Source organism: Macrotis lagotis, chromosome 1 (genome assembly GCF_037893015.1).
Source record: "Macrotis lagotis isolate mMagLag1 chromosome 1, bilby.v1.9.chrom.fasta, whole genome shotgun sequence".
NCBI classification, from domain to species: domain Eukaryota; kingdom Metazoa; phylum Chordata; class Mammalia; order Peramelemorphia; family Peramelidae; genus Macrotis; species Macrotis lagotis.
The window spans coordinates 908882235-908908883 of record NC_133658.1 but is presented as its reverse complement, the minus strand read 5'-3'; the positions used below and the strand labels follow the sequence as shown (position 1 = coordinate 908908883).

The 26649-nt window shown below is 45.8% G+C and overlaps 1 protein-coding gene and 1 long non-coding RNA gene across 2 annotated transcripts; both read left to right on the top strand.

Moving 5' to 3' along the window:
• The first annotated feature begins 710 nt into the window (after nt 1-710).
• LOC141509710 (uncharacterized) lies at nt 711-7664 on the top strand. The gene is made up of 3 exons (XR_012474697.1): nt 711-3264; nt 3443-3489; nt 5568-7664. It is a non-coding gene; the product is annotated as an uncharacterized LOC141509710 (long non-coding RNA).
• A 3682-nt stretch (nt 7665-11346) lies between these two features.
• On the top strand, nt 11347-25605 carry PLAUR (plasminogen activator, urokinase receptor). The gene is given in 8 exon segments (XM_074219437.1): nt 11347-11424; nt 12357-12470; nt 18528-18671; nt 19752-19904; nt 20045-20179; nt 20641-20787; nt 22008-22241; nt 22244-25605. Coding segments are annotated over 8 exon segments (1047 nt in total). The 5' UTR covers nt 11347-11372; the 3' UTR covers nt 22312-25605.
• The last annotated feature ends 1044 nt before the right edge of the window (nt 25606-26649 follow it).

The following is a 26649-nucleotide window of genomic DNA, read 5'->3' as shown; positions in this document are numbered from 1 at the left end:
TCTCCCCCACCTTGGCTTCCATTCCCCCCCAAAATCAACTCACATTCACAGAGGAATTTCCCACACCCCTCAGACTCTTCCCCGACCAAGGGGTCTCTCCCCGTTTGCCTGGGCTCTTACCCTGTTGCTAAGGGCCATTATAACAGGGACTAGCGGCTGATTGGCTGGCCCCGCCCAGCCGGGTAACACCAGCTAGGACCCAGGCCAACAATGCCCACTGGGGTGACCTCATGAGTGGAGCCTGAGGGGGGGAGGGGAAAGGCAAGATAGCCCCCCCCCCCCCACTGATCAAGTGACTGGCCCCTGATTCTGTGCATAGGATCCTATACCGGAAACCGAGACAGAGCCTCTGTTTAGGAAGTTCACAGTCTAGGGAAAGCCATAGCCTAGTAGAGAAATGTCAGTCACATACATGAATATCTCTCTCCTTTTCTCTGGCTCTCTGTCTCTGCCTCTCCCCTTTCTCTTCTGTCTATTCCCCCTCTTTCTCTTCCCTCCTCTTTCTGTCTCTGTCTCTATCTCATTCTCGCCCCTTCTATCTCTCTCCTCCCCCTCTCTTGTCTCTTCTCTTCTCTTCTCTTCTCTTCTCTTCTCTTCTCTTCTCTTCTCTTCTCTTCTCTTCTCTTCTCTTCTCTTCTCTTCTCTTCTCTTCTCTCCTCCTCCCCCTCCTCCTCCTCCTTCTTCTTCTTCCTCTCTCCTCTGTCTCTCTGTCTCTCTGTCTCTCCCAACAACATCAGCCCGGCTGATCCCTTTCCTTCCCTGGCCCTTGGTTTTCTAATCTGTTGAACAGAGATTAGGGCTAGAGGGTTAGAACTTCTGAGATATTAGAGGGCATTTGAGTCCAACACTCTCATTTGTGGGGGGGACGACAAACATGAGATTTGAATTTGGATCATGTGACTCCAAAGCCCCCGGCCATGATTCTGTGCCTATATACAGTGTGTGTAATGCCTCCAGAGGCTTGGGGAGGAGAGCTTTCTGTTGGTGAGGGTGCTCAGGGAGGATTTCCTGGAATAGGAGGTATATATAGGTGACCATTTTCCTGACCTGGGTTGGTTCACCCTTCCTTAGGCAGCTTAGTAGCTCTCTACCCTTGTGTTCTGAACATAATGTGGGGTCAGTCTAGCTCAATGACAACTCAGGGTTCCTGAGTTTCAAGAATCCCCTAGTTCCCACCTTTCCCCCAGCACATCCACCACAGGGGGATCCCATTATGACAGTCTTCTAGGAGAGTCTGGAAAGACCAGGTAAGGCTGGGAGACCTCCCCCTAAGGACTAGGGGATTTCAGAAGAATTGAAGACTCAACTTAGGTGTATTGAAGGGCAAGATGAGAATGGGAGAGGATTCAAGAGAAGACATTGAACATTTGGGGGAAATGAACTAATGTATAATTGGTGACTGGCCAACATTGTGGGGCAGGGTCTGGGGATTCTGGTGTTTGAGGGATCCTCTGGACTGGGTTTGTCCAAGAGGACTCTGAAGGAGTCATCAGAAAAAAGACAGGTTCTTCCTGCTGAGACTAGGGGAGATGAGCATGCAGCACAGCAGAATGGGGATGGGCTCCTAGGCAAGCCAAGAGGCCATCCACACCCCCACCAGGGCTGGCAGGAGAGCACCACGAATAGAGCCAGGTGCTCTGTTGTGCCGGCACTTGGAGTTCAATATAGCCTGACGGGTGGAAGTGCAGTTTGGATTCCCAAAAAGCTGGAAGTCCAGACCCAGAGTGTGGTTCTCAGGCAGCTGGCACAGGTCTTTGGAGCCACACCCTCGCATGATGTGTTTCACACCCCCTAAGGAAAGGATATGAATCCAGGGAAACTTTGGAGCCTGGGTCACCCATCCCCATCCTCATTCCCAGGGAGACTGAAAATGACCCCTTCCTTTCCCCGAGTCATCCCCCGACCCCAGGCCCCAGAACATTAAAGCCAGAATGGGAGTCCAGAGATCACTGGGTTTGGTTCCTTCACTTTAAAGATGGGCAGTTAGAGCAAGAAGCGGGGAGGCAGGCAGGGTGAGGATAAGCAGCTCCCTGCTTCCCATGTGGGGTTCCCCTCTCAACCTCTTTCCCCCTTCCTCCCCCATTACCTTGAATTTCAATCAAGTTCATGTTGACACAGGATGTCTCCCCTTGAAAGCACTGTACGTATAAGTCTTCATCACAGGAGGAGTCGTGAGGGGAGCACACGGGACACAGGAAATCACTGGGTTGACCATTCGGCACAACCACTGAGGAATCCAGGGAAGAGGAAGTGAGGGCACAAGATGGTGAGGAGGGGGTGTCATCTGATGAGCCTGGCCTCCCCTAACCCACCACGCCCTGTCTGATGACAGCATACCTGGCCCAGAGGGCTCACTGCAATTATCACCAGTGCAACAGGTGACATTGACCCAAAGGCCCTCCCGGGAGCCAAAAGACAGGCTGTAGACACCAGGCTGGCAGTCCTCAGGTGCCACACAGGAACCATTCCGTTTGAAGGGAGGTTTTTTTGTCCCTCGAAACTCACCTTGGCAATAGAACAGGCAAAAAGGACAGAGTTCAGGCCCCACCACCCAGCAGACCTTAATGCCTTGCTCTCATCAGCCTCTTCTTCCTCTTCCCAACCCTTGCTGCCAATGGCCTTGGCAGCTCATTCTGGGCAAAGGTTCCCCAGGATGGGAAGCAGGTATACACACACTCTCTCTCCTCTGCCTTAGAGGAGCCCTGGGGAATTCCTATGCATTTGGGTCTTTGGTTTCTCTCTGCCATCTTTTCCTGTTCATGTGTCTCCCTACAGACTTTCATCAAACCCAAACTCCCCATTTAACAGAATAAGAAACTGAGACCCAAAGAGGAAAATGTCCCATGTTCATGATCATCAAGCAAGTGTGTAGAGTGGAGCTCAAATTTGAACTCTATTCCCCTGATTCCAGGTCCCAGCCACAGCAGAGTCTTACCTAGGATCAACTAGGGATGAAGCAGAATCCAAATTTGAACCCGATTTGTGACTCATGTTTCTTACTCTTTTACCTATACTACTCTGCCTTTATTTCTTCTTTTCTCCATTTAGTTCTTCTCCCATGTCCCCACCTCTGTCTCTAGCTGTATGTCTCTGGTTCTTTCTTGGTATCTCTTCTTTTCTCTCTCTGTCTCTGTCCCTGTCTTTCTTCAAAAGTCTTTGAAGCTGGACAGGATGGGGAAAGCTACCAATGGAATCCAAAGATTAAAATGCAGATCACCTTTGGCCTCAGCCAGTGAGGCATCATCACCTGCAGGGAGTGGGCAGGTGAGCCGGAAATCGATCCTTCGTGACTGCCACTAAGTAGCAGCCCCAGCTTACCTCCTCTCCTACAGGGGGGTCCATCCCGGAATTCTCCCCTGGATGGGGAAGTGTGCTTGGGGGGGCCACTTTGGCCACTCACCTAGGACTTCCACAGTGCTAAGGCAAGTATCCTTCTCAGCAGGGCAGATGAAGTGATTACAGGGACCAGTCTCTGGACAGGAGTAACAGGTAGTGTTCTTGGGCTTGGGTGCAGACTTGGGTGTGGTACTGGGTACTGCAGAGAGAGAAGAAGGGCTTTGGAGAGGGTGGGAGAGAGGGAACTGCATCTAAAAGGGCTCCTCCAGAGCTTCCAATCAGGGTCAATGAGCGGGACCCCCTCCCCGAGAGGAAAACTTCAAAAGACTCTACACATGCCCTCTGGAGGCTTCTGTTCTTCCTGGGGGTATGCCAGGGGTACTTGCCTCAAAGATGTCCATACCTGAGCAGTTTCCTTGGCAGCAAGAGGCCGAATGAGTTTTCAAAGTGTGAAGGTATTCTTGACAAGTCTGGTTATCCATGCAGGGATACTTCCAGAGACCGTTGTCTGCAGGGGGGGGGGGGCAGGGGGAGGTAGGTATGTGATCAAGGGATCGCTCCTTCCCAGCCCTGCTCCAGCTCCTAACACTCAACCCTTCAGGAACCCCAGGTCTCCCCCTTCCTGGCCATTGTCTCACTGTAGGTAAGTAAGGCAAAGGAGATGATTCCCAGACTCTCCCCACTCCCTGCTCTGTCCCTCCCTCGTCTCCCTTGGGCTTTGTCCACACCAGATCCTGTATAGTTGCGAAGGCAGAAGCTCTGTTTGTCAGGGCATGTGATGATCTGGCACTTTCCTGGAGCAGAGCAGGACTCACATATTGTCTGCCTGGATTCTGAAGAAGTGAAAAGAGTCACGAGAGACTGGGATTAGAGGAGCTAACGGGCCCAATCCCCTCAGCCTAATGGAGGAGGGAAACAGGCCCAGAGCCTGGAGGGAAATCAACCCAACTTCATGGAACCACTTTGGTTCTAGGGTCAGAGAATTGTAAGCTGGTAAAATACTTGGAGATAGAATCAAGTCTAATTCCTAGTTAGAATCAAGTCCAGTTAATAATTCATAAAAAATTTAGATCTGGAAAATTGAGCATTTCCTTCAATTATTTAAAAAGATAAATCTGAACAAAGGTCCCTAGGCTTCCACAGACTGCCCCAAGAAGTGCATGACACAAAAAAGGGAAAGAATCCCTGACCTAGTCCAATCCATCCCATTTTGCAGAAGAAGAAACTGAGGTTCAGAGAAAGCAATGTCTTGCCCAGAGGCCAAACATCAATATGAGAATAAGATTTTAAGCTACAATGGAGCTTAGAGGGCACCACAGTCATCATGCTAAGTTTACAGAAGGGCCTCTTGGGGGTCCAGAGAACTTTAAGCCATGAACCGAAGGTCACAGAGTAGCCAAGCTAGTTCTAGCAGACAATTCTCTTGGTTCCAATTCAGTGTAATCATTCTAGGTCAAGGCAGAGGTGAAATGGGGGTGGAGAGGGCCAGTGGGAAATAGAATGTGTGTTGGGCAGAGGGAGCAAGGGTTAGAGCAAGAATGGTCCAGAGTATAACCATGAGAGGGAAGACCCAGCGGCTTAGGATGTTCATGAGGGAGAATGTGTGTATCATGGGAAGGGATCAAGAGAACCCACCTCCTCAAAGACCAAAGACTTGTCACTGAATTCTTGAGATCATAGAAAGTCAAAGCAGAAAAGACTCATTAAAGATCATTGTTTTCAACCATCCTGAAGACACCTGAGGCCCAGGGAAAGGCACGGAGGTGCCCAAAATCAGATCAGAGTGAAAATGAACATAGACCCAAAGCTTCCATAGATGAGGAAGCAAGAACCCACAAAAGACAAGGGAAAGCAGACATCTCACCACCACAGGAACCCATATACTCACCAACGGGTGCGATTAGTACATACAGGAATCCTAGAACCAAAAGAACCATGGTGGCAAGGACAAGAGGGCCTGGGAAGAAAGTCAAACAGAGGGCGTTGGGTCCTTTTATCCAGGCACCAGGGGCTGGGCAAGATAGAAATACAAACAACCAATGGAGATAAGGATGGCCCCCGCCCAGAACCAACTAACCCCTTCTATACCAAAAGGAAAATGGCCTTTTTTTTGATGTACCCCAAGCCAAGGACCCAGCTCAACATAGGGTCTAAGAAGACCCATGTTTGGATGGCAGATTGATTCCCTGTATAACCTTGGGCATATCCATTCTTTTCTCTCTATGCCTCAGCTTCCATATGATCATAGATTCAGAGCCAAAAGGGACCTTAGAAGCTATGGAACCTAATGTCCTCATTTTACAGGTAAGGTTAAATGATAAATCTAGGATCTCATGATTTGAATCTGCATCTTTCTGTGTCTAAATCCTGTGTTCTGTCATCTTGTTTCTAGGCCACCTTCTATGTAAACCAAAGAGGATAATTAATTATAAAGATTTTATTTTTCTTTTATTTTCCAGTGAGGGAAAGATGGGAGGGTGAAAAAAGTAGATGATAGTTTAAAAAATTAAATTGAATAACTAAAAATAAAATGTAATATAGTAGGTCAGACCAGATGGTCTCTAAGAACTTTTCTAGCTTCAGATTCCATGATTCTAAAAAAGGTAGATATATCAATTTGGGTGGAGATTTGTCCTCTCTGGGTCTTAGGTCGTCCTTAAAGTTAAGAGATTGTGGTTAACCCAGGGTGAGTGGATTTGTTTCTTTAATGTTTTTATGACTTGTGTCTCAATAGAATTTATTGACTTTGTAATTTTACACATTTTACTTTTGCATTCATTTAGAAACTGAGAATGGGACTAAAGATCCAACTGCTATTAGAGTCCAATAGGAAAAAAAGGTGAATTCCTGGTCAAAATACTCTCAGGCTAAATACTTCCTCATATGATGTTCTGGATGGCAGCACCCAGTAATGAAGGGCAGGCAGGTCACAGTGTGCTAAATGATGGGCAGAGAAAAATTCAAGCTAGCTTGTCTAACTTGTAGAAGGATCTCTATAATCAAGTTTCTTTTCTGTATTTGGTTTCTTTTGGGGGGGGACTGGGGCAAGGAAGTCTTATTCTAGGGGGATGTTTGCCCTAGAAAAGTATTGAAAAACAGGTTTCCTATGAGAATAGGAAGAGAAGGAGGAGGTTCTGAGCCAGACAGATTTGGATGGCAAAAGAGGGAGAGGGTTTGTCTGACATATTCCCATCATCATGGAGTGGTAGACCCCCTTGAGGGTGTTCACTTCATAGGAGCAGAGTCGAAGGGATGAGGGACCTGGGCTGGGAAGCTTTGTTTCAGCCTTGGGGGTTTGGGGGTGGAGAGTGAAAAATGGGAGCACTCTCTATCTCTGCCAGATCCTCCCTGTGTGATATGGGTCCAGATCCTTACTCTTCTCTATTTGTCTTTCTATGAAATGAGAGCATTGAGATGGGTACCTGGACACTGGAGAAACCCTGGGGCCGGGTTCCTGTATGACCAAGGCCCCAGTTCCTTCCCACAAGGTGCAGCTAGCCAGAACAAACACCTCAGGGTTAAAGGGGAATGAGAGAGATGAGGTGGAGGCCCTGGAGAATGGAGGCTAGCAGGAGAGGAGACAGACGTCTTATTCCCTGAGCTAACCTAGCTCAGTCTGGACCAGTCAGATGAAATTAAGATCCTGGGAGTAAGGACACTCGACTCATTGCTGGCTTCAGTTCGGTGGTAGATGGATTCACTGTGTGACCTCAAGAAGACTTCCCTCTGTGAACCTGTGTTCCTGAAGGGGAGGGGTGTAGATGAAAATCTGGGCCAATCTACTCTCGCCTTGACCCTCTGGTCTGTTTTCCTACCTCCCCCCAATAACACAACATGTGTTACAAAGATCTCTTCCCTTGGGTCCTGGGACTTTGTTCTTTGTTCTTTGAGATCGTAAATCTCTCCACAATCTCAAAAGAACCTAGGATGACCTGGACCATGGATCCCTATCCCCAAATCCGCTCATTTTTAATCCCTCAGCTGTGAAGAGAAACTCTATGATTAAACCACATGACATAATCAGGGAATAGTAAAAAAGATCATTCTTTTTTTAATAGTAAAAATACCATTTTTTTCTTTCCTTTTTTTTTTTAAGGCAATTGAGGTTAAACATCTTGCCCTAGGGTCACACACTGCTAGCAAGTGTCTGAGGCTGGATTTGAATTCAGATCCTCCTGACTCCTTGGCCAATGGGCAATTATCCATTGACCCATCTAATTGCCCTCAGAAAGTGTAGTCATTCCTTAAGGATAAGATTTCTCTCTCATCACATTCAACTTAGATCAATGTATACCATGGAAACAATGTAAAGACTAACAGACTGTCTTCTGTGGGTGGTGGGGAAGGGAAGAAAGATTAGGGGAAAAATTGTAAAACTCAAAATAAATAAAATCTTTCAAAAAAAAAAAAAGAAAGTGAAATCATTGCCCTTTAGGGTCCTTTCCAGAGCTAGAGCTTATGACTAACGGTTTACCCCTTGGATCTTCCATGAGGGCTTTTAGCCTGGACCTAAAGCTATAGGATACTAGAGCTAGAAGACGGTCCAGCCCCACCACCCATCCATCCACTTGCCATTCAATTGAAGAACAGTGAGGAATTTGTCCAAGGTCCTGTAGGGGACCATAGGCTCTACCCGATCCTTCCAGATAACAATTTCAGATTAACAAGAGACGAGGAAACTCGGTGAAGGGATTGCCCCACACAGAAGGATGGAATTGTGGGGGAAGAAGGCAAGGACATGGGTGGAAGGGGTGCTTTTAGCACCAATATGCAAGAAAGTTCTAAGGGAAAAGGACTCAGAAGAGGCAGAACCTCAATGCCAGCCAGCAAACTTTATTAGGCATCTATGTGCCCACCACTGGCAAAGTGCTGAGACTACAAAGGCAAAAACCAAACTGGGCCCTACCCTCAAGGAGCTTTTGGGTCCGGGGGAGAGGAAATGAGAGAACACTAAATTCAAATAATCAGGGAAGGCTTTACAGAGGAAGTGGCAGCCAAGCCAATAGGAATGTCATATCTGAACAGCAAAGATGAGAAGAGCATCCTAGAAAACAAAGATGACCTCTGTATATGGAGCCAGATTCATTTAGGAGTTCAAAAATCATAACCAGTTTGTCTGAAAGGTCAAGTGCCTAAAGGAGACCAAAGTCTGAAGGGTTAAATCCAGATTGCCCGGTGCCCTAAAGGCCAGGCAGAGAAATTTGCATTTTTCCTGGTGGTCATAGGGAGCCAAGGAAGTGATTTGAGAAGAGGGGGGTGGTAACAGTCAAATCTGTTATCTCAGATTATTTCTGTAGTGGAGTGGAGGAGAAAAGGCCAGAATAAAGGAACCAACCAATTAGACTAATTACAATAGTACAGACAGAGGAGAGGTAATTAGGTTGCTGACAAGAGAATGAAGATAAGGAGCCAATGTGAGAGGTGTAATTAAAAGATAGCAATCCATAGACTTTACAACTGATTGGACAGGGTGAGGAGGCGAGCTACAAAGAAAGGTGGGAGTACAAGGGAAAGCAGGCTGACTCTGGAAACAGGACTTAAATTCAAATCTTGTGTGACTTTGGACAAGTCCCTTAACATCCTTAAGCCTCAGTTTCCCTCATCTCTAAAATGAGGATCAGACTATCTGGTCTCATCCCTTCCATCTTTATCTCTAGAACTCCTATAAGTAAATCCAAATTAATTTGGGGTGAGGAGATAAAGTGCTACCAAAAGAAGGGGAGATCTGGAAGGCTTTCCTGAAGAAGGCAGGAACCAGGAATGATGTGAGGCAAAGGTGAGAGGGAGGGAATTCCAGGAATAGATTTGCCCTCCATCACCATCACTGGGCAAAGGCTGGGAGATGGAGATGAAACTTCCTATGAAAGTTTGGGAAAGGCTTCCTTGCCTCTTTGTGTATTTGTTCCAGTCTGGTTCTGTCCTTTGTGTGTGTCTGTCCTGAGGGGAAGAGAGTCAGTGGGGAGTGGGCTGTAAGAGAGGAGAGATTTGGAGGCTGAGGACAGGGTCTGGGTGACACATACCTGACCTGAAATAACCAAAGCTGAGGTCACTTCCTGGAGGGAAACTGGAGAGCAGAGACTTGACTCACCTCTCAGTGCCACACCCTACCTGATACCCATGCACAGAGGGATGGAATCTCAGCTCCAGGATGTGTCTTAAACTTGGGAAAGATCTTAGCTTCAAAAGGCCAAGGCCTTCCCTGCATCTGGACCATCTCTAGTCATCGTGATCCACATGTGACCACTGTACCAGATGGCTCCAGAGGAGAGGGTGAGGCTGGGGACTCTGTCCAGTCTTCCCTCACTTAAATCCAATTCACTTGCATATCATAGCATCACCTTCTGGAAGTCATGGACAAGGACATTGTTTCCCTGTGAGTTTCTTCAGGGTTGTCCTATTAAGGGTAAACATCCTTGGGGCTAGAAATCTGAAAGTGGCTGGGGTGGAGCTGACCCAGCCCAGTGTGAGTCAATCACCCACCCAGTATGGACAGCCTAGAGACTTCTTTTTTCTTTTGGTTTTTACAAGCTAGGTAAGTATCTGAGGTCAAATTTGAACTCAGGTCCTCTTGACTCCAGGGTCAGTGCTCTGTACATTGAGCCACCTAGCTGCCCCTGACTGGGGCCTTTTTTCTTTTTTTCTTCTTCTTTTTTTTTTTGCAATGCAGTGGGGTTAAGTGATTTGTCCAAGGTCACACAGCTTGGTAATTAAGTGTCTGAGACTGGATTTGAACTTGGGTGGTCCTGACTCCAGGGCTGGTGTTCTATCCACTGTGCCACCTGGCTGCCCCAGACTGGAGCTTTTGAAAGAATTGGTAGAGGCACTTGGAACCTTTCTCTACTAGGTCCAGGGCTCATCAGTTTTCAGGTTGGAGAGACAGAGATGCAAGACAGAGATGGAGAGACAAAGACATGAAGAAGAAGAAAGTCAGATCTAGGGGAAACATTGAAAAACAATGGAAGAACACACAGAGTTTGTTGGGAGGGATGTGGAAGGAGGAAAACATTGCACAGACATGGAGAGACAGACTGACACAGGGAAGGGAGGAAAAAGGAAATACGCACCCACTGTTTGCCAAGCAGAACTATTATCTCACTTGGTCACCGAGTTTCAAACTAAGTGTTGTTATTACCATTTTACATTAATAAAACTGAGGCAAACAAATAAATTGACTGTTCCAGGGTCACACACATCTGGGAAGTGTCTGAGGATAGATTTGAACACAGGGCTTCCTGATTCCAGGCTCAGGGCTTTATCATAACAATGAAGAGAGAGGAAGAAACAGACTAAGAAATAAAGGGCTAAGTTAGATGGAGACTGAGAGACAAAAGTTGAGAGGAGAGAAAGGTGCAAGAAATCAGATTGGGAAATTAGGGAGAGACTAGTGGAGCTTAAGGATGGAGACTGAGACATGGGGGGGAAAGATGAAGGAGATTGAGATCTAGTCAAAGGTGGCAGCCGGGTGGCACAGTGGAGAGAGCAACAACCCTGAAGTCAGGAGGACACCAGTTCAAATTCTACCTTAAAAAAAGTTTTAATTTAAAATTTATTTTTAATAAAAAAAGATATTTAAAAATTTACCTAGCTGTGTGATCTTAGGCAAGTCCTATTGCCTTGCAAGAAAATTAGAGCCAAGGAAATGCAGGGAAAGAGAGGCACAAGTGGACACAGAGATGGAGAAAGTACACAGGAAAAGAAAAAGACAAGCTAAAAGATGGGGGAAAGAACTCTGGAGAGACAAACGCAGAATGACAGGGAGACAGAGACAGAATAATCTTAGATGGAAAGAGACTGAGACAAGTAGAGACAGACATGGAAAAGGGGAACGTACCAAAACCGACAGACAGATGGAGAGGGAAAGACACACCCCAGAGCTAAGGAATTAGCCATCGGGGTGGGGAGGGCGGGGAGGGCGGGGAGAGGGAGTTCCTGGGGCCTCAGAGAGGAGTTGGCCCCAAGAGTGATGTTGAAATCTCCCTTAAGGGGTGGGAACAAATCTTCCCTGGCTCAGTCCTGGTGAGGAGAGCTAACTGGACATGAGGGCGCTGACCCTGTGTCTCCTGTCGCTGGCCGCTGCCCAGGTTCAAGGTAGGAGTCTGGGAAAGGGATTCTGGAGTTTGGGAGAAAGGGGCAAAGTAAGGCAGAGAGACAAATAGAGGAAGCCCCTAAAGACAGAGACTGAACATGAAAGAAGGAGAGGAGAACGGCAGGAAAAGGGAAGAAGGCAAGTCGAAACAGATACTTGGGGACAAGCAGGTCCTCATTCAGGGGTCTCATTTTCGTCTGCTGAAAAATGATTCTGGATCTTAGATCTGGGGTTGGAAGCCATCTAATCCAAGCCCCTTATTTTCCAGATGAGGAAACTGAGGCCCAAGGAGGGGAAGTGACTGATCCGGGTTGTCACAGGGAGAAAGTGGTCGAATTGGGTGGTGGATGAGCTTTTCTGGAAGAGAAAGGAGGCTGGTGGAGAGATGGAGCATGGGAATAAGAAGGGGTCCCCGGGGGGGAGGGACTGAAGATGGAACCTCCGTGGGGGAACTCGATTAGAGGAACTTAGTCCAGCTGGAGGGCGGGGGGGTGCCGGGAAGGAAGCAGCCCCCGGAGGGAAGGGGGGATGAGTAACCGGGGGGAAACGCGTTTGCCTGGATGAGTAAGGCACCAGAGGGGACCCACAGTTGGGGGAGAAGAGACGGGGGGGGGGGGTCGAGGTGGAGGTCCGTGAGGAAGGGTCCAGGGGAGAGCCGGGGGCCGGCACGGAGGGGGTGAGAGTCGGGGTGAAGGACAAGGTGAGGACTGGGGTGAGAAACCACGCCAAAGGGGCAGCTGGCATCTAGCGGGGCGGGGATGGGGCACCGGGGCTGAGCGGAGGAACTTCGTGGCAGGCGTGGACGGAGCTCCGGGGGGCAGGGACAGAGTGGGGGGCCGCGCTGGGATCTGGGGGGCGGAGCCCGAATCTGAGACGCCGGCGCCGGCCCGGCCGGGGGGCCTCCCTCACCAGCCTCGCCCCCCGGACTTCGCAGTTTCCTCCGGCCTGCGCTGCTACCACTGCGAGAGCAACGGGGACTGCGAGATCGAAACCTGCCCCCCGGGACAGGAGCTGTGCCGGACCACCCTCTACTACAACCGCCGGAGAGGTGAGGGCCGGGACCCGGCCGAGCTGGCCCCTTTCCTCCCTGGCAGGGGGCTGGCAAGCTCCGGAAGCCCCCCGGGAAGCAGGGCCCTGCGCACCGGACAGTCTCCCAGGGCCCTTAGCTTCTCCGGGGGGCTCCAAGGACACACCCCAGGTGACAGAGCCACTTAGAGACAGAGGACCTTGATCGCAGAATCCAGAGATGAAAGTGGGGGCGGGGGTAGAGGAAGCCGGGCTGGGGACCATTTTGGTTTGACCCTGCCCCTTGGGGCTTCATTTTGTAAAAACTGGAATCCACTGTAGGAAAAGGCCACCGGCCCTGGAGTCAGGAGTCCCTGAGTTCAAATCCGGCCTCAGACACTTAATAATGACCTAGCTGTGTGGCCTTGGGCAAGCCACTTTAACCCCATTGCCTTGCAAAACCCTAAAAAATGAGGCCATCTTTTGTTCATTCTTGGAGCTTGTGTCAGACTAGAATCTCCTTGAGGGCAGGGTAGAAGCTTTATCTCTCTTAAATTTCCTACAGGCCCCCAAACCACCTAGATCCCTAAAAGAAAAAAAAGACCCAGGATGTAGACCTGGAAGACATTACCCATCCCTTTCACCTCCCATTTTATAGATGGAAAATCTGAGGCCCAAAGAGATCACACAGCAAACTGTAATCGGAACCCAGATTTTTTCACTGGGGTTGTCTGACTTGTCTCAGAAAATGGGCTGGTTCCTTGCCAGTTCCTAGACTTTGTCTCCCCAACCTGTCTCCATCACTGATTTTCTTCTCTCTAATCACCGTGTCTCCCTCTCTCTGGATTCCTCCCTTTGGTCTGTAAACACCACCTTTATATAGAATCATAACATGTCTGGCCTAGAACACCATTTATTCTCAAGTTCAGAGAAAGGAGTTGCTTAAGGGGCCACTTCCTAGCTGCAAGGCTTGCACTTTACAAAGATCTCATTTGATTCTCAGTATCTGGAAGGCAGGTTCTAATATCTCCATTTCACAGATGAGGAAAGTGAGCCACAGAGAGGGTCACAGCTGGACAAATGTCTTCCTGACTCAGGTCCAGTCCTCTCTCCACTGTGCCACCTAGTGTCCTCAGAACAAAACAACGTGTACCTAGAGAAAAACATGTTAGGTCTGACGTAATTGTAGGGGTTCAAGGAGAATGCTAATAGGAAGGAGGCAGAGATGAGGAAGGAGAGTATCCCCAGATCCAAAGGACAGTCAATTTAGGAGGAACCCATAATTTCTACTTCCTCTAACTTTTGCGGTAATTTTCCATGACAGACCAAAAAACTGCTTCCTAAACATCTCATCTTTTTCCTTCTATGCTGATGGATGGTCCATATAGGACTGCATCACCACTGTCTACTATTTCAGCAGATTAGTCTCTTTTTTGAAAAATCTGCATCTTGCTTCCCCCTAATTTCCTCATATATATATATATATATATATATATATATATATATATATATATATATATTAGAGATTTTGCAAGGCAAATGGGGTTAAGTGGCTTGCCCAAGGCCACACAGCTAGGTAATTATTAAGTGTCTGAGACCGGATTTGAACTCAGGTCCTCCTGACTCAAGGGCCGGTGCTCTATCCACTGTGCCACCTAGCCGCCCAATTTCCTCCTATATTCAAATCAATAAATAGTGCTACCTTTTTTTAATCTAGATGGCCCCTTTTCAAAAAGTTCTAACGTTCCAGAGTGGTAACGAGTCCTTTCCAATCTACTAAAACCTCCACATTATTCCTAGAGTTAGATTTGCCTCACAGAATGTCAAAAATTGAAAGGACCTATTCCGGAAAAGAAATACTAATAAAATATTTAGGGCATTCCAACCTGCCTCCCCCATAATTTTCTGGACCCTGGATCTTTCTCTGCTTCTTCCTTTCTCCCTCCTCCCCTCATGACATCCTGGAATGTTTCTCTTCTTGTTGTCTTTCTCCTCTCCAGATTCCTTCCCTATTGAGCTTCCCAATCTGAGATTTCTCTAAACCTTTCTAAGTTAAAGCCTTGAATATAGAGTCAGAAAAACCTAAGATCATAACTTATCTTGGACTCTGACTAACTTTGTGTCCCTGAACAAGTCATTCTATCTAAAAAAATAAAATAAAATAAAAAATGACCTTGGCACTTCCCCCTCCTTCCTGTCTTCCTACCACCACACACATTACAATTCAGTGACAGTGGCTTCCATGTGGTTCTACCAACAAGCCATTCCTCCTCCAAACTTGCCACTGGTTGTCTACCATACCTGGAAATGCTCTGCCTCCTCACCTTCATTTCCTGGCTTCCTTCAAGACTCAACCCGAATCCTTCCTTCTACAGGATACCTTTCTTGATCTCTTATTCCACCCCCTCAAGCCCCCCACTAAGGTTACCTTCCATTTACCCTATAAATATCTTTTATATGTACATAGTTATTTCTATGTTGAATTCTCACATCAGACTATGATCTCCTCAAGGATAGAGACTGTTTGGTTTGACTTGGTGCTTTGGTTTTGGAGAATTTTTGTCTTTCTTTGCATCTTCAGCATTTAGCCCAGTGCCTTAAAAAAATACAGAGAGTGGGGCAGCTAGGTGGCACAGTGGATAAAGCACCAGCCCTGGAGTCAGGAGGACCTGGGTTCAAATCCGGTCTCAGACACTTAATAATTACCTAGCTGTGTGACCTTGGGCAAGCCACTTAACCCCATTTGCCTTGCAGAAACCTAAAAGAAAATACAGACAGTGACTAATAAATGCTTATTGATTGATTGAACTATTGTCACCAGAGGAATTCCATTTTACTGAGAAATGTCTACTGTTGGGAGGTTTTTCTGTACAAGAGCTGAAGTCTTACTCTCAGGCCCTCCAGGGCCAGAAAGAACAAATCTAATCCCCTCTTTCACATGACAATCTTTCAGAATACTTGACCAAGTCTTTTCTCTAGGCTAAGCATCCCCAGATCCATCAATTCTCCCAGTTCCATCTGATCCTCATATGTCAATGATTCAATGACCTTCACATCTTGGTGAACATTCAATTCCTCCACTGAACATTCCTCACTGTCTTTGTGCTCAGATCTAGACACCCTACCCAAAATATGGTCTCAATTAAGGGTGAGACAGACCATCACCTCCCTCTCTCTGGAAGCCAGACCAATCCAAACTAGGATCCCATTGGTTTTTGTGGCTGCCACCTCACACTACTGACTCATCTTTACCCTGACAGTCCAGGAAGCCCCCCAGATGTTTGGCAGGCAAAAGCTTGGATGATCATTTTAAACTTAGCTGATTTTTTCCCCTCCCTTTATAGCCTTTAATAGACTTTGTTAAATGTAGTAGACTTACCTTTGGTTCAGTGTCCATGGACTCATGGATTTAGGGATCTCAGAATTCTGTCACCTTATTTTAAAGATGAAGAAACTGAAGCCTAGATTGGGACATGATTTGGCCAAGATTTACTAGTTAAAGGACAGCTGAGACAGAATTCAAATCTACTCCTTCTGATGCCAAATCTACTTTTCTCACCACATCACACAGACCATCAAGGTCATCAGAGACCCTAGCTGTCCCTGAGGCAACTAGAATTGGATTGTGGATGGATCTCCAGATCGGCTGTCTGGTATTCAAACTCTGCCTCAGACCTTTCCTATCTATGTGATCTTAGACAAGCCACTTCTCCTCTGCCTTCCTCATTTTCTTCATCTGTAAAATAAGGATTTTAATAACTCCTACCTTCCAGAGTGAGGAATAGGTAAGATAATATCAGTATAGTGTCATTTAGATCTTAGTTCTTAGTTAATTATTATCGTGCATTATATTAGCATGAACACGCCATTAGCCAGGGCCATCCCAACTCACCATTCTGTTCAATACTTGAGACTCATCTCATTCAGGGAACTTGACTTCCTTAGGAGTAGCTAGTTTCTCTCTCCTTATTTTTCTTTAGTATAAACTTTCATCTTCAGTCTGTCCATTGAGGTTTACAAGGGGTATTCCTTGTCAAAGAACACAGGCAAAATCCAAATTGAGAAGCCTGACTTGCATTCTGTTGTTGGTTACCATGACCTCATCTATCCTGGAGAGTGGTCCACCTATTCATTCTTTAGTATCTGTCCTTCCCTGCCATATAGTTTCTCCACCCATTTTATTTTATTTTTTCAGTGAATAGGTTTCTTCCCCTCCCTTGAATTTTTTTAAAAAGAAAAAAACCCTTGTAACAATTTTTTTTTCTGTAATAAATTTATTTTTCCAACTACACGCAGAGGTAGTTTTCAACTATCATTTTTGTAAGGTTCCACATTTTTCTCCCTCCCCTCTCTCCTTGAAGTGAGTAATCTAATATAGATTATAAATGTATTTCCATATTAATCAAGTTGTGAAAGAAGACAAAAAGTAAGAAAAACCATGAGGATAAAACAGAAAACAAACTTAAAATTGAAAATAGATTTCTTTGGTCTGCATTCAGACTCTAAAGTTCCTTCTCTGGATATAGATGGTATTTTCCATCAAAGTCCTTTAGAATTGTCTCTGATCGTTGCCTTGCAACAAATATTAATAGTCTAGCACAATACATTTCTACAGCCTCCATGCACCAACAGTGCATCTTGAACCCATTCGCTCGCTCTCAGGAGGTGTAGGTATCACCTTTATCATCAGACTTCAGGAGTCATGGTTTCTCATTATGTAGATCCGAGTTCTGAAGTCTTTCAGAGTTCTTGGGTTCTTACTATCTTGTTATCTCTCTGTAGTCATCTTCTGTTCCCTTCACTCTATAGAAATCTTCCCAGCTTACCTACATCATTGAATGTTAGCCATCCTGGCAAGATTCTCAAAAGGGAACATCAACCACCATTCTTCTCCCTTCCTTCCTGGCTTTTCTCTCCTGAATCACCCTAAGGAGGCACATTCTCATTCCTAGAAACCCAAGAGGTCATTTTCCCCATAGAGAGATTCCTGTAGAAGGAAAGCTTCCCACCCATTACATGACTGTCTGTTTCTCCTTTGTTAAGTCTTCCCACCAGCCTGACACAGATCAGGATTTCTCTTGGTTTCTTCACATCCTCTCCTCCTTTATTCTAACCTTGAAGCCCTTGTTTATTTTCTTTACAGAATCCTTCCTTTTCCCTGGTCACCTGCTCTTAATTGGCAGCTAGCACATTTCAGTCAAATCAGGGGGTGAAGGTCAAAAGTGGCCCCATGATTGTAATTGACTTGAATGAATGATTGGGAGACATGAGCTGAGACCCATTCTAGGACCTGGCTTGAAACCTTTTCCGTATCTGGGCTCCCTCTCCTAACTCATACAAATACACATGCTTCCTTCCTCCCCATTGAATAGATTTCTGAGTCATTTCAACATCTGTTTATTGAACATCTCTACTATGGATGGAGCCCATGCTCAGGACTAGAAGAGATATGGATTCTGGCTAGAACCACCCCAGCCATCATGGAACTCACAATCCATGACAGAGAGGAGACCTTTATTTATTCATTCATTCAGTCCACAAACTGACTGTGGGCTGAGATGCACTCATACTGAAGAAGACCCTAAAAGTTAGTAAGATAACTCCCTGCCCTTGTGTCTACTAAGATAAGATGTTCATTCATCTGGTGGTGCAGTCGACGGAGAGCAGGATTTGGAATCAGCAAGACCAGACTTCAAATCTGGCCTCAGACACTTCCCAGCTGTGTGATCCTGACCCAAACTCTTTGTGCCTCAGTTTCCTCATCTATAAAATGGGGATAATAGTGCCTATCTCCCAAAATTGTTGTGAGAATCACATGAAATATTAGTGTTCAACCACCCTTAAAGTGCCACATAAATGCTAGTTTATTGTTATTATCCCAGAGCAATTTATTAAACACCTACTGTGTACAAAGTACTATATTTGCCACAGGACCTGCCTTCATGAAGCTTCCAATCAGAGAAATAAGTGAAGGATGGAAAGTCTTGTGTCAAATGCCAGTGTCCTCTGGGTGAGCTACCAAGAGGATCCTGGACTTCAGGGAGGCTGAGATCACCCTGCAAGGGCTTAGGCATGCCCTGTGCATATGTTATTCCCCTAGGAGGCCAGGAACTAGAGGTGGTGATAAAAGGCTGTACTGTGACTGGGAAAGACAACAGCTCCATGTCCTACCGAGTAAACGAGGAGATCATCATGCTGAAGGAGACTGTGTGTGACTTTGACCTCTGCAATGAACCAGATCTCTGTGAGTGGAACCCTGACCAGCCAGCCCTGAGTCATTCCAGGGGGAGGAAGGAGGAGGAGTCAGTGCAGGAGAACTCCAGACCTGGAAGGAATCTTAGAACACAGAACACAGACTGTCATAGCTGGAAGGGAACCTAGAGACTGTCAGAACTGGGAGGAACCCTAGAACATGGCATGGCAGGACTTGGGAGAGACCTTAATATTCAGAACATAAGTGGTCAGAACCGAGAAGGACCTTAGAACCTAGAACCTGTACTGGGAAGGACCTTAAAAGAAAAAAAATGTAGATTGTCAAAATGGAAAGAATCTTAGATTATGGAATGGCAGAATTGGGAGGGACCTTAGAACATGGAATGACAAGACTGGGAAGGACCTTAGAGTTCAGAACATAAGTGGTCAGATCTGAGAAGGACCTTAGAACTTAGACCATAGGTAGAAGAGACCCTAGGGTCAGGGAAGTTACAAAACATATAAAGTCAGAGCTAGAAAAATTCCCTTGCTGCAGGTGTGGGGTTTGATGTGTTAGAGAAGGTCTGTGGAGAATGATTTCCTGGGAGATGGAGCTTCAGAAAGTCTTTGAATAATGAGGAATTCAAAGGCTCAAGTCAGGCTCCAGATGAGAAGGGGAAAGAATAAAAGATTCAGTTGGGAACCATCAGGACAGAGGCCAGAGGGAGTATAACTGGGACAGAAGGAATAGGGGGACTGGAGGGCAGGGGTAGGAGGGGCTTCTGGGTCCTGAGCCACCCACTGTAAAAGGGGGAGCCCTTGCCAACTACCTTTTTCTGTTTTCATTATTGTTTCCATTCTCTCTGCTGCTCTTTGTCCCTGTCTCTGTTCTTCTGTCTCTCAATTTGTCTCTCTCTGTCTCTGTCTCTTTCTGTATTTTTATCTGCTTTTCTGTCTGTTTCTTTGTGTGTGTCTCTGTCTGTCTCCCTCTCTCTCTCTCTCTGTCTCTCTGTCTCTGTCTCTGTCTCTGTCTCTCTCTCTCTCTCTCTCTCTCTCTCTCTCTCTCTCTCTCTCTCTCCCCCCCCCAACCTGGGATTAAAAGAGTTATCCCCTTCCCCTTCCTCCAATTCAGATCTCTTGCCCACTTTCCATGGGGCTCGGACCCTCGAATGTCAGTCGTGCGCCTCCTCTGACCAGAGCTGTGAACGAGGTCGGAGCCAGATCCTCCGTTGCCCGGACCCCATGGACCAGTGCTTGGAGCGGATCACCCAAAGCAGTCTTGAAGGTGAACTCAGCAACCACCCCTGGCCCCCTCCCCAGGGGAAGCCCCCTCCCTAGGGGAGGCCCCCATGGGTGGCCCTCCCAGATTAGCCTCTCCTTCGCCTCCTCGCCATCACTGAGCCTTTCCCCATGTGACGTCCACAGTGGGCCCTTCGGATGAACGCTATGTGCGTGGCTGTGGGAGCTTCCCTGACTGCCCGGGCCCTCTGGGCTTCTACAACAACATCACTTTTCTCTTCTTGAGGTGCTGCAACTCCAGCCAGTGTATCCGTGGCCCAAGTGAGAGAAAGGAGAAGGGACCGGGGGGAGGAAGGGAAGGAGGAAGGGAGGAGGGATGGGAGGAGGGATGGGAGGGAGAATGGGGGAGGAAGAAGGAGAAGGGAGGAGAGAGAGGAGAGAGAAGAAAGGGGAGGAGGGGAGGAGGAGGGAGAATGAGAGGGAGGGGGGAGTGAGAAATAGGGAGGAAGAGGATGAAGGAGAAGGAGGAGAAAGGGGTAGAAGGGAGGAGGAAGAATGGAGGAAGGAAAGAGGAGAAGGTAGAAGGGAGGATAAAGAAGAGAGAGAAGGGAGGTTGAAAGGGAAGGAGGAGGGAGAAGGGAGGAAGCTCAGGCTGGCCTGGGTCATTGCAGGGAATGACTAAGCTTCAGGAGGGAAGGGATGGGCCTGGGAGATTTGGGGAGTTGGCTTCCAGAGGGCTCAAGGACCCATCTGATCTCCCTCTCTCCCTCATTACCCACCAGTGATGAAACTTTCCGACCATCCCCCAAATACCCTCAGTTGCCAGAGCTGCGAGGGGAACGGGACCCACGGCTGCTCCCCGGAGGAGACAACTACCACTGCCTGTCGGGGTCCTATGAATAAGTGCTTCGAAGCCACCGGCACCCACCGTAAGGACTCCTCCTCCTGGGGATGAGGAAGGGGAGTTCAGGTTGGGAAAAGCTAGCGGATCCCCCTGGGGAAGGGAACATGAAGGACTCAGGACAGAGGGCAGAGCAGGCCTTTAGAGATCTTCCAGTACAAATCTTTCCTTATAAGATGGAGAAACTGAGTCAGGAATTTGGGGGGAGAAAGGCAGAACATCCTATGGGTTGAGACTTCCCAGAATGGAAAGTTCGGTGGATAGTGTACTGGACTCGTCATCAGGAAGACCTCAGTTCAGATCCTGTCTCTGAGAGTTCTCAGCTGTATGACTATGTGCCTCAGTTGACTCCTCTGTTAAGTGAGGACCTGGACCAGAGAACCCCTAAGCAAACAGGATCCTGTGACCTTCTAAGGGAGGTTTAGAGACTCACAGAATCATAGGACTTCAGACTGAGAAAGGACGGCAACAGTCACCTGGTCCCGCATAGCCTATATCATGAGAAGGGAGGAAGTCCTAGAGAGAGATGGAAGATGGAGACTACAGAGAGCCCCCCAACACACACACACACACACACACACACACACACACACACACACACACTCGGGTACATTCCCACATACATACTCTCTTTTTGTTGTTGTTGTTTGTTTTTATTTATTTAAGGCAATGAGGTTAAGTGACTTGTCCAAGGTCACAAAGTTAAGTAATTAAGAGTCTGAGTTCACATTTGAACTCGGGCCCTCCTGACTCTAGGACTGGTGCTCTCTCCACTGCGTCACTTAAACTGCCCCATCACACACACACAAACACACACACACACACACACACACACACACACACACACATAGAGTCACACTCATACAGCCATACTTACACATACAAATACACATTCAGACACACATGCTCTCACACACACTTATATAGACATACTCACACACACTCTTATCCTCCCCCACACTGTCCTCCACACCTACACACAGTCACACTGACCCAGGCTCCATATCCATACTCACACCCCACCACTCTCATACAGACAGACAGACAGACAGACACACACACACACACACACAGACACACACACACACAATTTCCATCCCCAGACACCCAGGACAGGGTTGAATCCCAGGCTGGGACAGGATCCCATGGAAGGCCATACCCAGGCAGTTAGGAGGTTGAAGGAGCCCGGGCAAAGTCAGACACAGCTACTGACCCCTCTTTTCCCCTTCCTCCTCTGCTTCACCACAGAACACTGGGGCCCTGGCTACACTGTTCGAGGCTGCGTGACCCCCAACTGGTGCGAGACTCCCCATCTGGCTGCCATCTTCTTCGACCTGGCTCAGCCAGAAACCTTCTGCTGTTCAGACAATCAATGCAATGATGCAGCCCGGGATGCCAGCCCCCGAGGGAGTGGGGCAAGACCCGGACTTCTCCCTACCTCACTCATATTCAGCCTGTCTTTCTCGTTGCTGACTATGAACTTGATCCCTGTCAAGGGGGCATGACCCAGCCCCCATCTGCTCCCTATCCCCAACCTCCCCTCCTAATTTAATGTTTGGTATTAAGCAAAAGCTTTTGTATGGATTGTAGAGTCTAAAGCCCTCATTTCCCACCAGTGCTAACTCCATAGAAGACCCAGGTCCTCCAAGTCAGAGGCTAAGCGTCCATTGAATGAATGATGAACGACCTTGGAGATGACTGAGTAAAGGCCAGACTGCTCCAACGTGTCTCTAGGCACTGCCCCCAGGAAGGGTATCTGGGCCCTGGGGAGGCCATGGAAGAAGTCCTAGAGAGCCAGGGTCTGGAGGAAAGGAAAAAAGGAATGGAGAGAGCCAAGAATGCTCAAACCAAGTTTACTTTAGGCTCTGAGGTTAGGATTGGGAGTGCCCCTTCCATGGCCATTACACCTCCAAAATGAAGCACGATGCTTGGAAGAGTGAGGACTACATTTCCCATGATGCCATAGCAAGCTAGACCTATGCTCCACCTCCCTTGACACCTTGGATGATAAGATCCAGGCTGCACCCTCCCTGAAGCCGTGGCAGAGGACTGGGACTCCACATCCATGATGCTCTGGGAGAAGGCCGCCCAGCTGAGAAGCTCAAAATTTCGGCTTCGTGAAGGACCTTTCAGAATCCCTGTAGTCCAACTTGTTCTTGAGTAAGCGTAGTCTCCAACCACTGGTCATTCAGCCTTTGTTTGAGCATAGCCATTTAGACCAATCCTACTCTCTTTCAAGACGAGCAGCAAGCTTGCATTTATTAAGCACTTAATGTATACCAGTTTTCTAGTCTATATTCTGATACATATACCAACAGAAAGAATGAGAGCCCCTGAATAGGCTTACATTCTAAGGGGGAGAGACAACTCTTAAAAAGTATCTGTTGGGGGCGGCTAGGTGGTGCAGTGGATAGAGCACCGGCCCTGGAGTCAGGAGTCCCTGAGTTCAAATCCGGCCTCAGACACTTATTACCCAGCTGTGCAGCCTTGGGCGAGTCACCTAATCCCATTGCCTTGCAAAGACTAAAAAAAAAAAAAAGTATCTGTTGAGGAGGAAGATTCTCAGTCCAGCATGGTGGCAAAAAGTTCTCTGACAGTCAAGAGGACTGGAGTAGAGTCATTGTCAAGGAGTTCACCAATACCAGCTCCCATCCCATTCTGGGACAGCTCTCATTCTGGGCATGTTCTCTCTCTCGATTTTTTTAAAAATTATTTTAAGGCAATGGGGTTAAGTGACTTGGCCAATGTCACACAGCTAGGCAATTATTAAGTGCCCGAGGCTGGATTTGAACTCAGGTCCTCCTAACCCTGAGCCCAATGCTCAATTTATTGCACCACCTAGCTGCCCACTGGGCATGTTCTTAATATCATTGAGCCAACATTGCTTCTTTGGAACTCTTCTGCCTTCTTGATTCTGACATCCCTTCAGAGAGTTGAAGACAGTTCTTTTTCCTCTAAGGAAATGATCTACACATGAGAGTGACCTTGAGAGCCTTGGCCATCCTGGAATGTTGCCTTTCTTAAATTTAGTACCCCAAAAGTGGTTCATTCTGGACAGTGTAGTCATTCACCTTGCTCTTCCTGGAAGTTGTGCCCATTCAATGCAGCCCAAGGAGGAATTGTGTTTTTTTCAGCAGCCCCCTCATACTTGTGATTCATATTGAACTTATTGGCTGCTGAAAATGCTAAATGTTTTTTGTTTGTTTGTTTCTGGACAAATCCTAACCAAGCTTCTCCCATCTTGTACTTCTGAAGTTAAATTTTTTTTAACTTCATTTTTTTATTCCTTTTTGCAAATCCACCTCCTGAGTGTCAAGAATCTTTTTTTAATATTATATATATATTATATTTATTTAATATTTTATTTTCCCCATTACACATAAGAACAGTTTTAATATTCTTTTTATAAGTTTTTATAAATTCTCACTCCTACCTCCTCGTAACAAAGCAAGCAGTTTGATACAGATTGCAGTCATGTGAAAGAACATACATTATTCATGTTATGAAAAAAATACAGATCAAAAAATAAGAAAATAAAAAAAGCAAAATATGTTTCAATCTGCATTCAGACTCCATCAGTTCTTTTTCTGATATCTCTAGATAGCATTTTTCATCATAAGTCCTTTAGAATTGTCTCAGATCATTGTTTTGCCGAAAATAGCTGTCATTCATAGTTGATCATTGTTAAGAATATTTCTGTTATGGTGTACAATGTCATTCTGGTTCTGTTCATATCACTGTATCAGTTCATGTACATCTTCCCAGGTTTTTCTGAAAAGCATCCTGCTCATCATTTCTTTTAGCACAATAGTATTCTATCACAGTCATGTACCACAACTTGTTCAGCCATTCCCCAATTGATGGGCGTCCCTTCCATTTCCAATTCTTTGTCAACACTAAAAGAGCTACCATTAATATTTGTAGACATATAGGACTTTTTCTTTTTCTTTTTTGTTCTATCTCTTTGGACTACAGACCTAGGAGTTGTATTGCTAGATCAAAGGGTGTGCATGGTTTTATAGCCCTTTGGGCATAGTTCCAAATTGCTCTTTCAGAATGATTGAATCAATTTACAGTTCCTCCAACAATGTGTTAGTGTCTTAATTTTTCCACATCTGCTCCAACTTTTATCATTTTTTCTTTTCCATCATTATCTTGTCTGATAAATGTGGGATGGTACCTCAGAATCATTTTAATTTGCATTTCTCTAATCAATAGTGATTTGGGAGCAATTTTTTTCATATGATTATTGATAGCCTTGAATATTTCATCTGAAAACTTCCTGTTCATGTCCTTTAGCCATTTATCATTTGGGGAAAGGTGTGTATTTTCATAAATATTTTCATAAATTTGACTCAGTTCTCCAAATATTTGAGGCCATTATCAGAAAAACTTGCTGTAAATTTTTTTCACCCAAATGATTACTGCATCCTATTTCCTCCTGTTTATCCTAATCTCTCTCTTTTCACCTTGTCCATCCTCAAAAGAATTTTGCTGCTGCTACCTATTCCATCCCTCCTATCACCTGCATCCATTTCTTTCATCCCATTCCCCTCCTACCTTTCTATAAAGCAATATGATTTTCTCCAACCAATTGAATGTGTATGTCATTCCCTTTTTGAGCCATTTCTGATGAGAATAAGGTTTAAACACTCTTCCCAATCTCCTTCATATTCCCCTACATTATAAAAGCTATTTCAGACCTGTTTTATGTGAGATAATTTATCCCATTCTGCCTCTCCCTTTCCCCTTCTCCTAGTCCCTTCCTCTTTCACCACTTAATTTTTTTAGATATCATTTTATCACATTCAACTCACTCCCCTGTCTTCTTTCTATGTATATATACTCCTTCAAACTGCCCTAATAATAAGAAAGTTCTTGGGAATTACAAGTATCATCTTTTCATGTAAGAATGTAAACAACTTAATCTTAATGAATCCCTTATAATTTCTCTTTCTTGTTTACCTTTTTATGCCTCTTTTAATTCTTGTATTTGAAAATAAAATTTTGTTTTCATCTCTGATCTTTTCAGGAATACTTGAAAAGCCTTTATTTCACTGAAAATCCATTTTCCCCCTAAAGGATTATACTCAGTTTTACTTGATACATAATTCTTCGTTGCTATTCTAGCTCCTTTGTCCTCCAGAATATCATATTCAATTAATGCAGAGGCTGCTAAGTCTTGTGTTATCCTGACTGTGGTTCTATGAGATTTCAGTTCTTTCCTTCTGACTGCTTGCGATAGTTTCTCCTTGAACTGGGAATTCTGGAGCTTGGCTATAATATTTCCTGGAGTTTTTGTTTTAAGATCTCTTTCAAGTGGATTCTTTCCATTTCTCCTTTTCCTTCTGGTTCTAGAATATTATGGCAGTTTTCTTTCATAATTTCTTGAAAGATGATAGCTCAGCTCTTTTTTTTGGATTATTACTTTCAGATAGTAGAATAATTCTTAAATTATCTTTCCTTGTTCTGTTTTACAAGCCAGTTGCTTTTTCAATGAGAAAAATTGCTTTTCAATGAGAAAGATTTCTTATTTTCTTTTATTTTTTCATTATTTTGATTTTGTTTTATTATTTCTTGATGTCTCATGGAGTCATTCCACTTGCCCAATCCTAATTTTGGGGGAATTATTTTCTTCAATGAGTTTTTGTATCGCCTTTTTTATTTGACCAAATCTGCTTTATAATGAGTTCTCTTCAGTGGATTTTTGTGCCTCTTACAATTTAATCTATCCTGGTTTTTATTTATTTTTTTTAGGTACTATCCTGGTTTTTAAGATGTTTTTTTCTTCAATATTTTTGTGCCTCCTTTACCAAGCTGTTGACTCTTCTTTCATAATTTTCTTGCATCACTCTCATTCTTTTCCCACTTTTTCATCTATTTCTCTTAA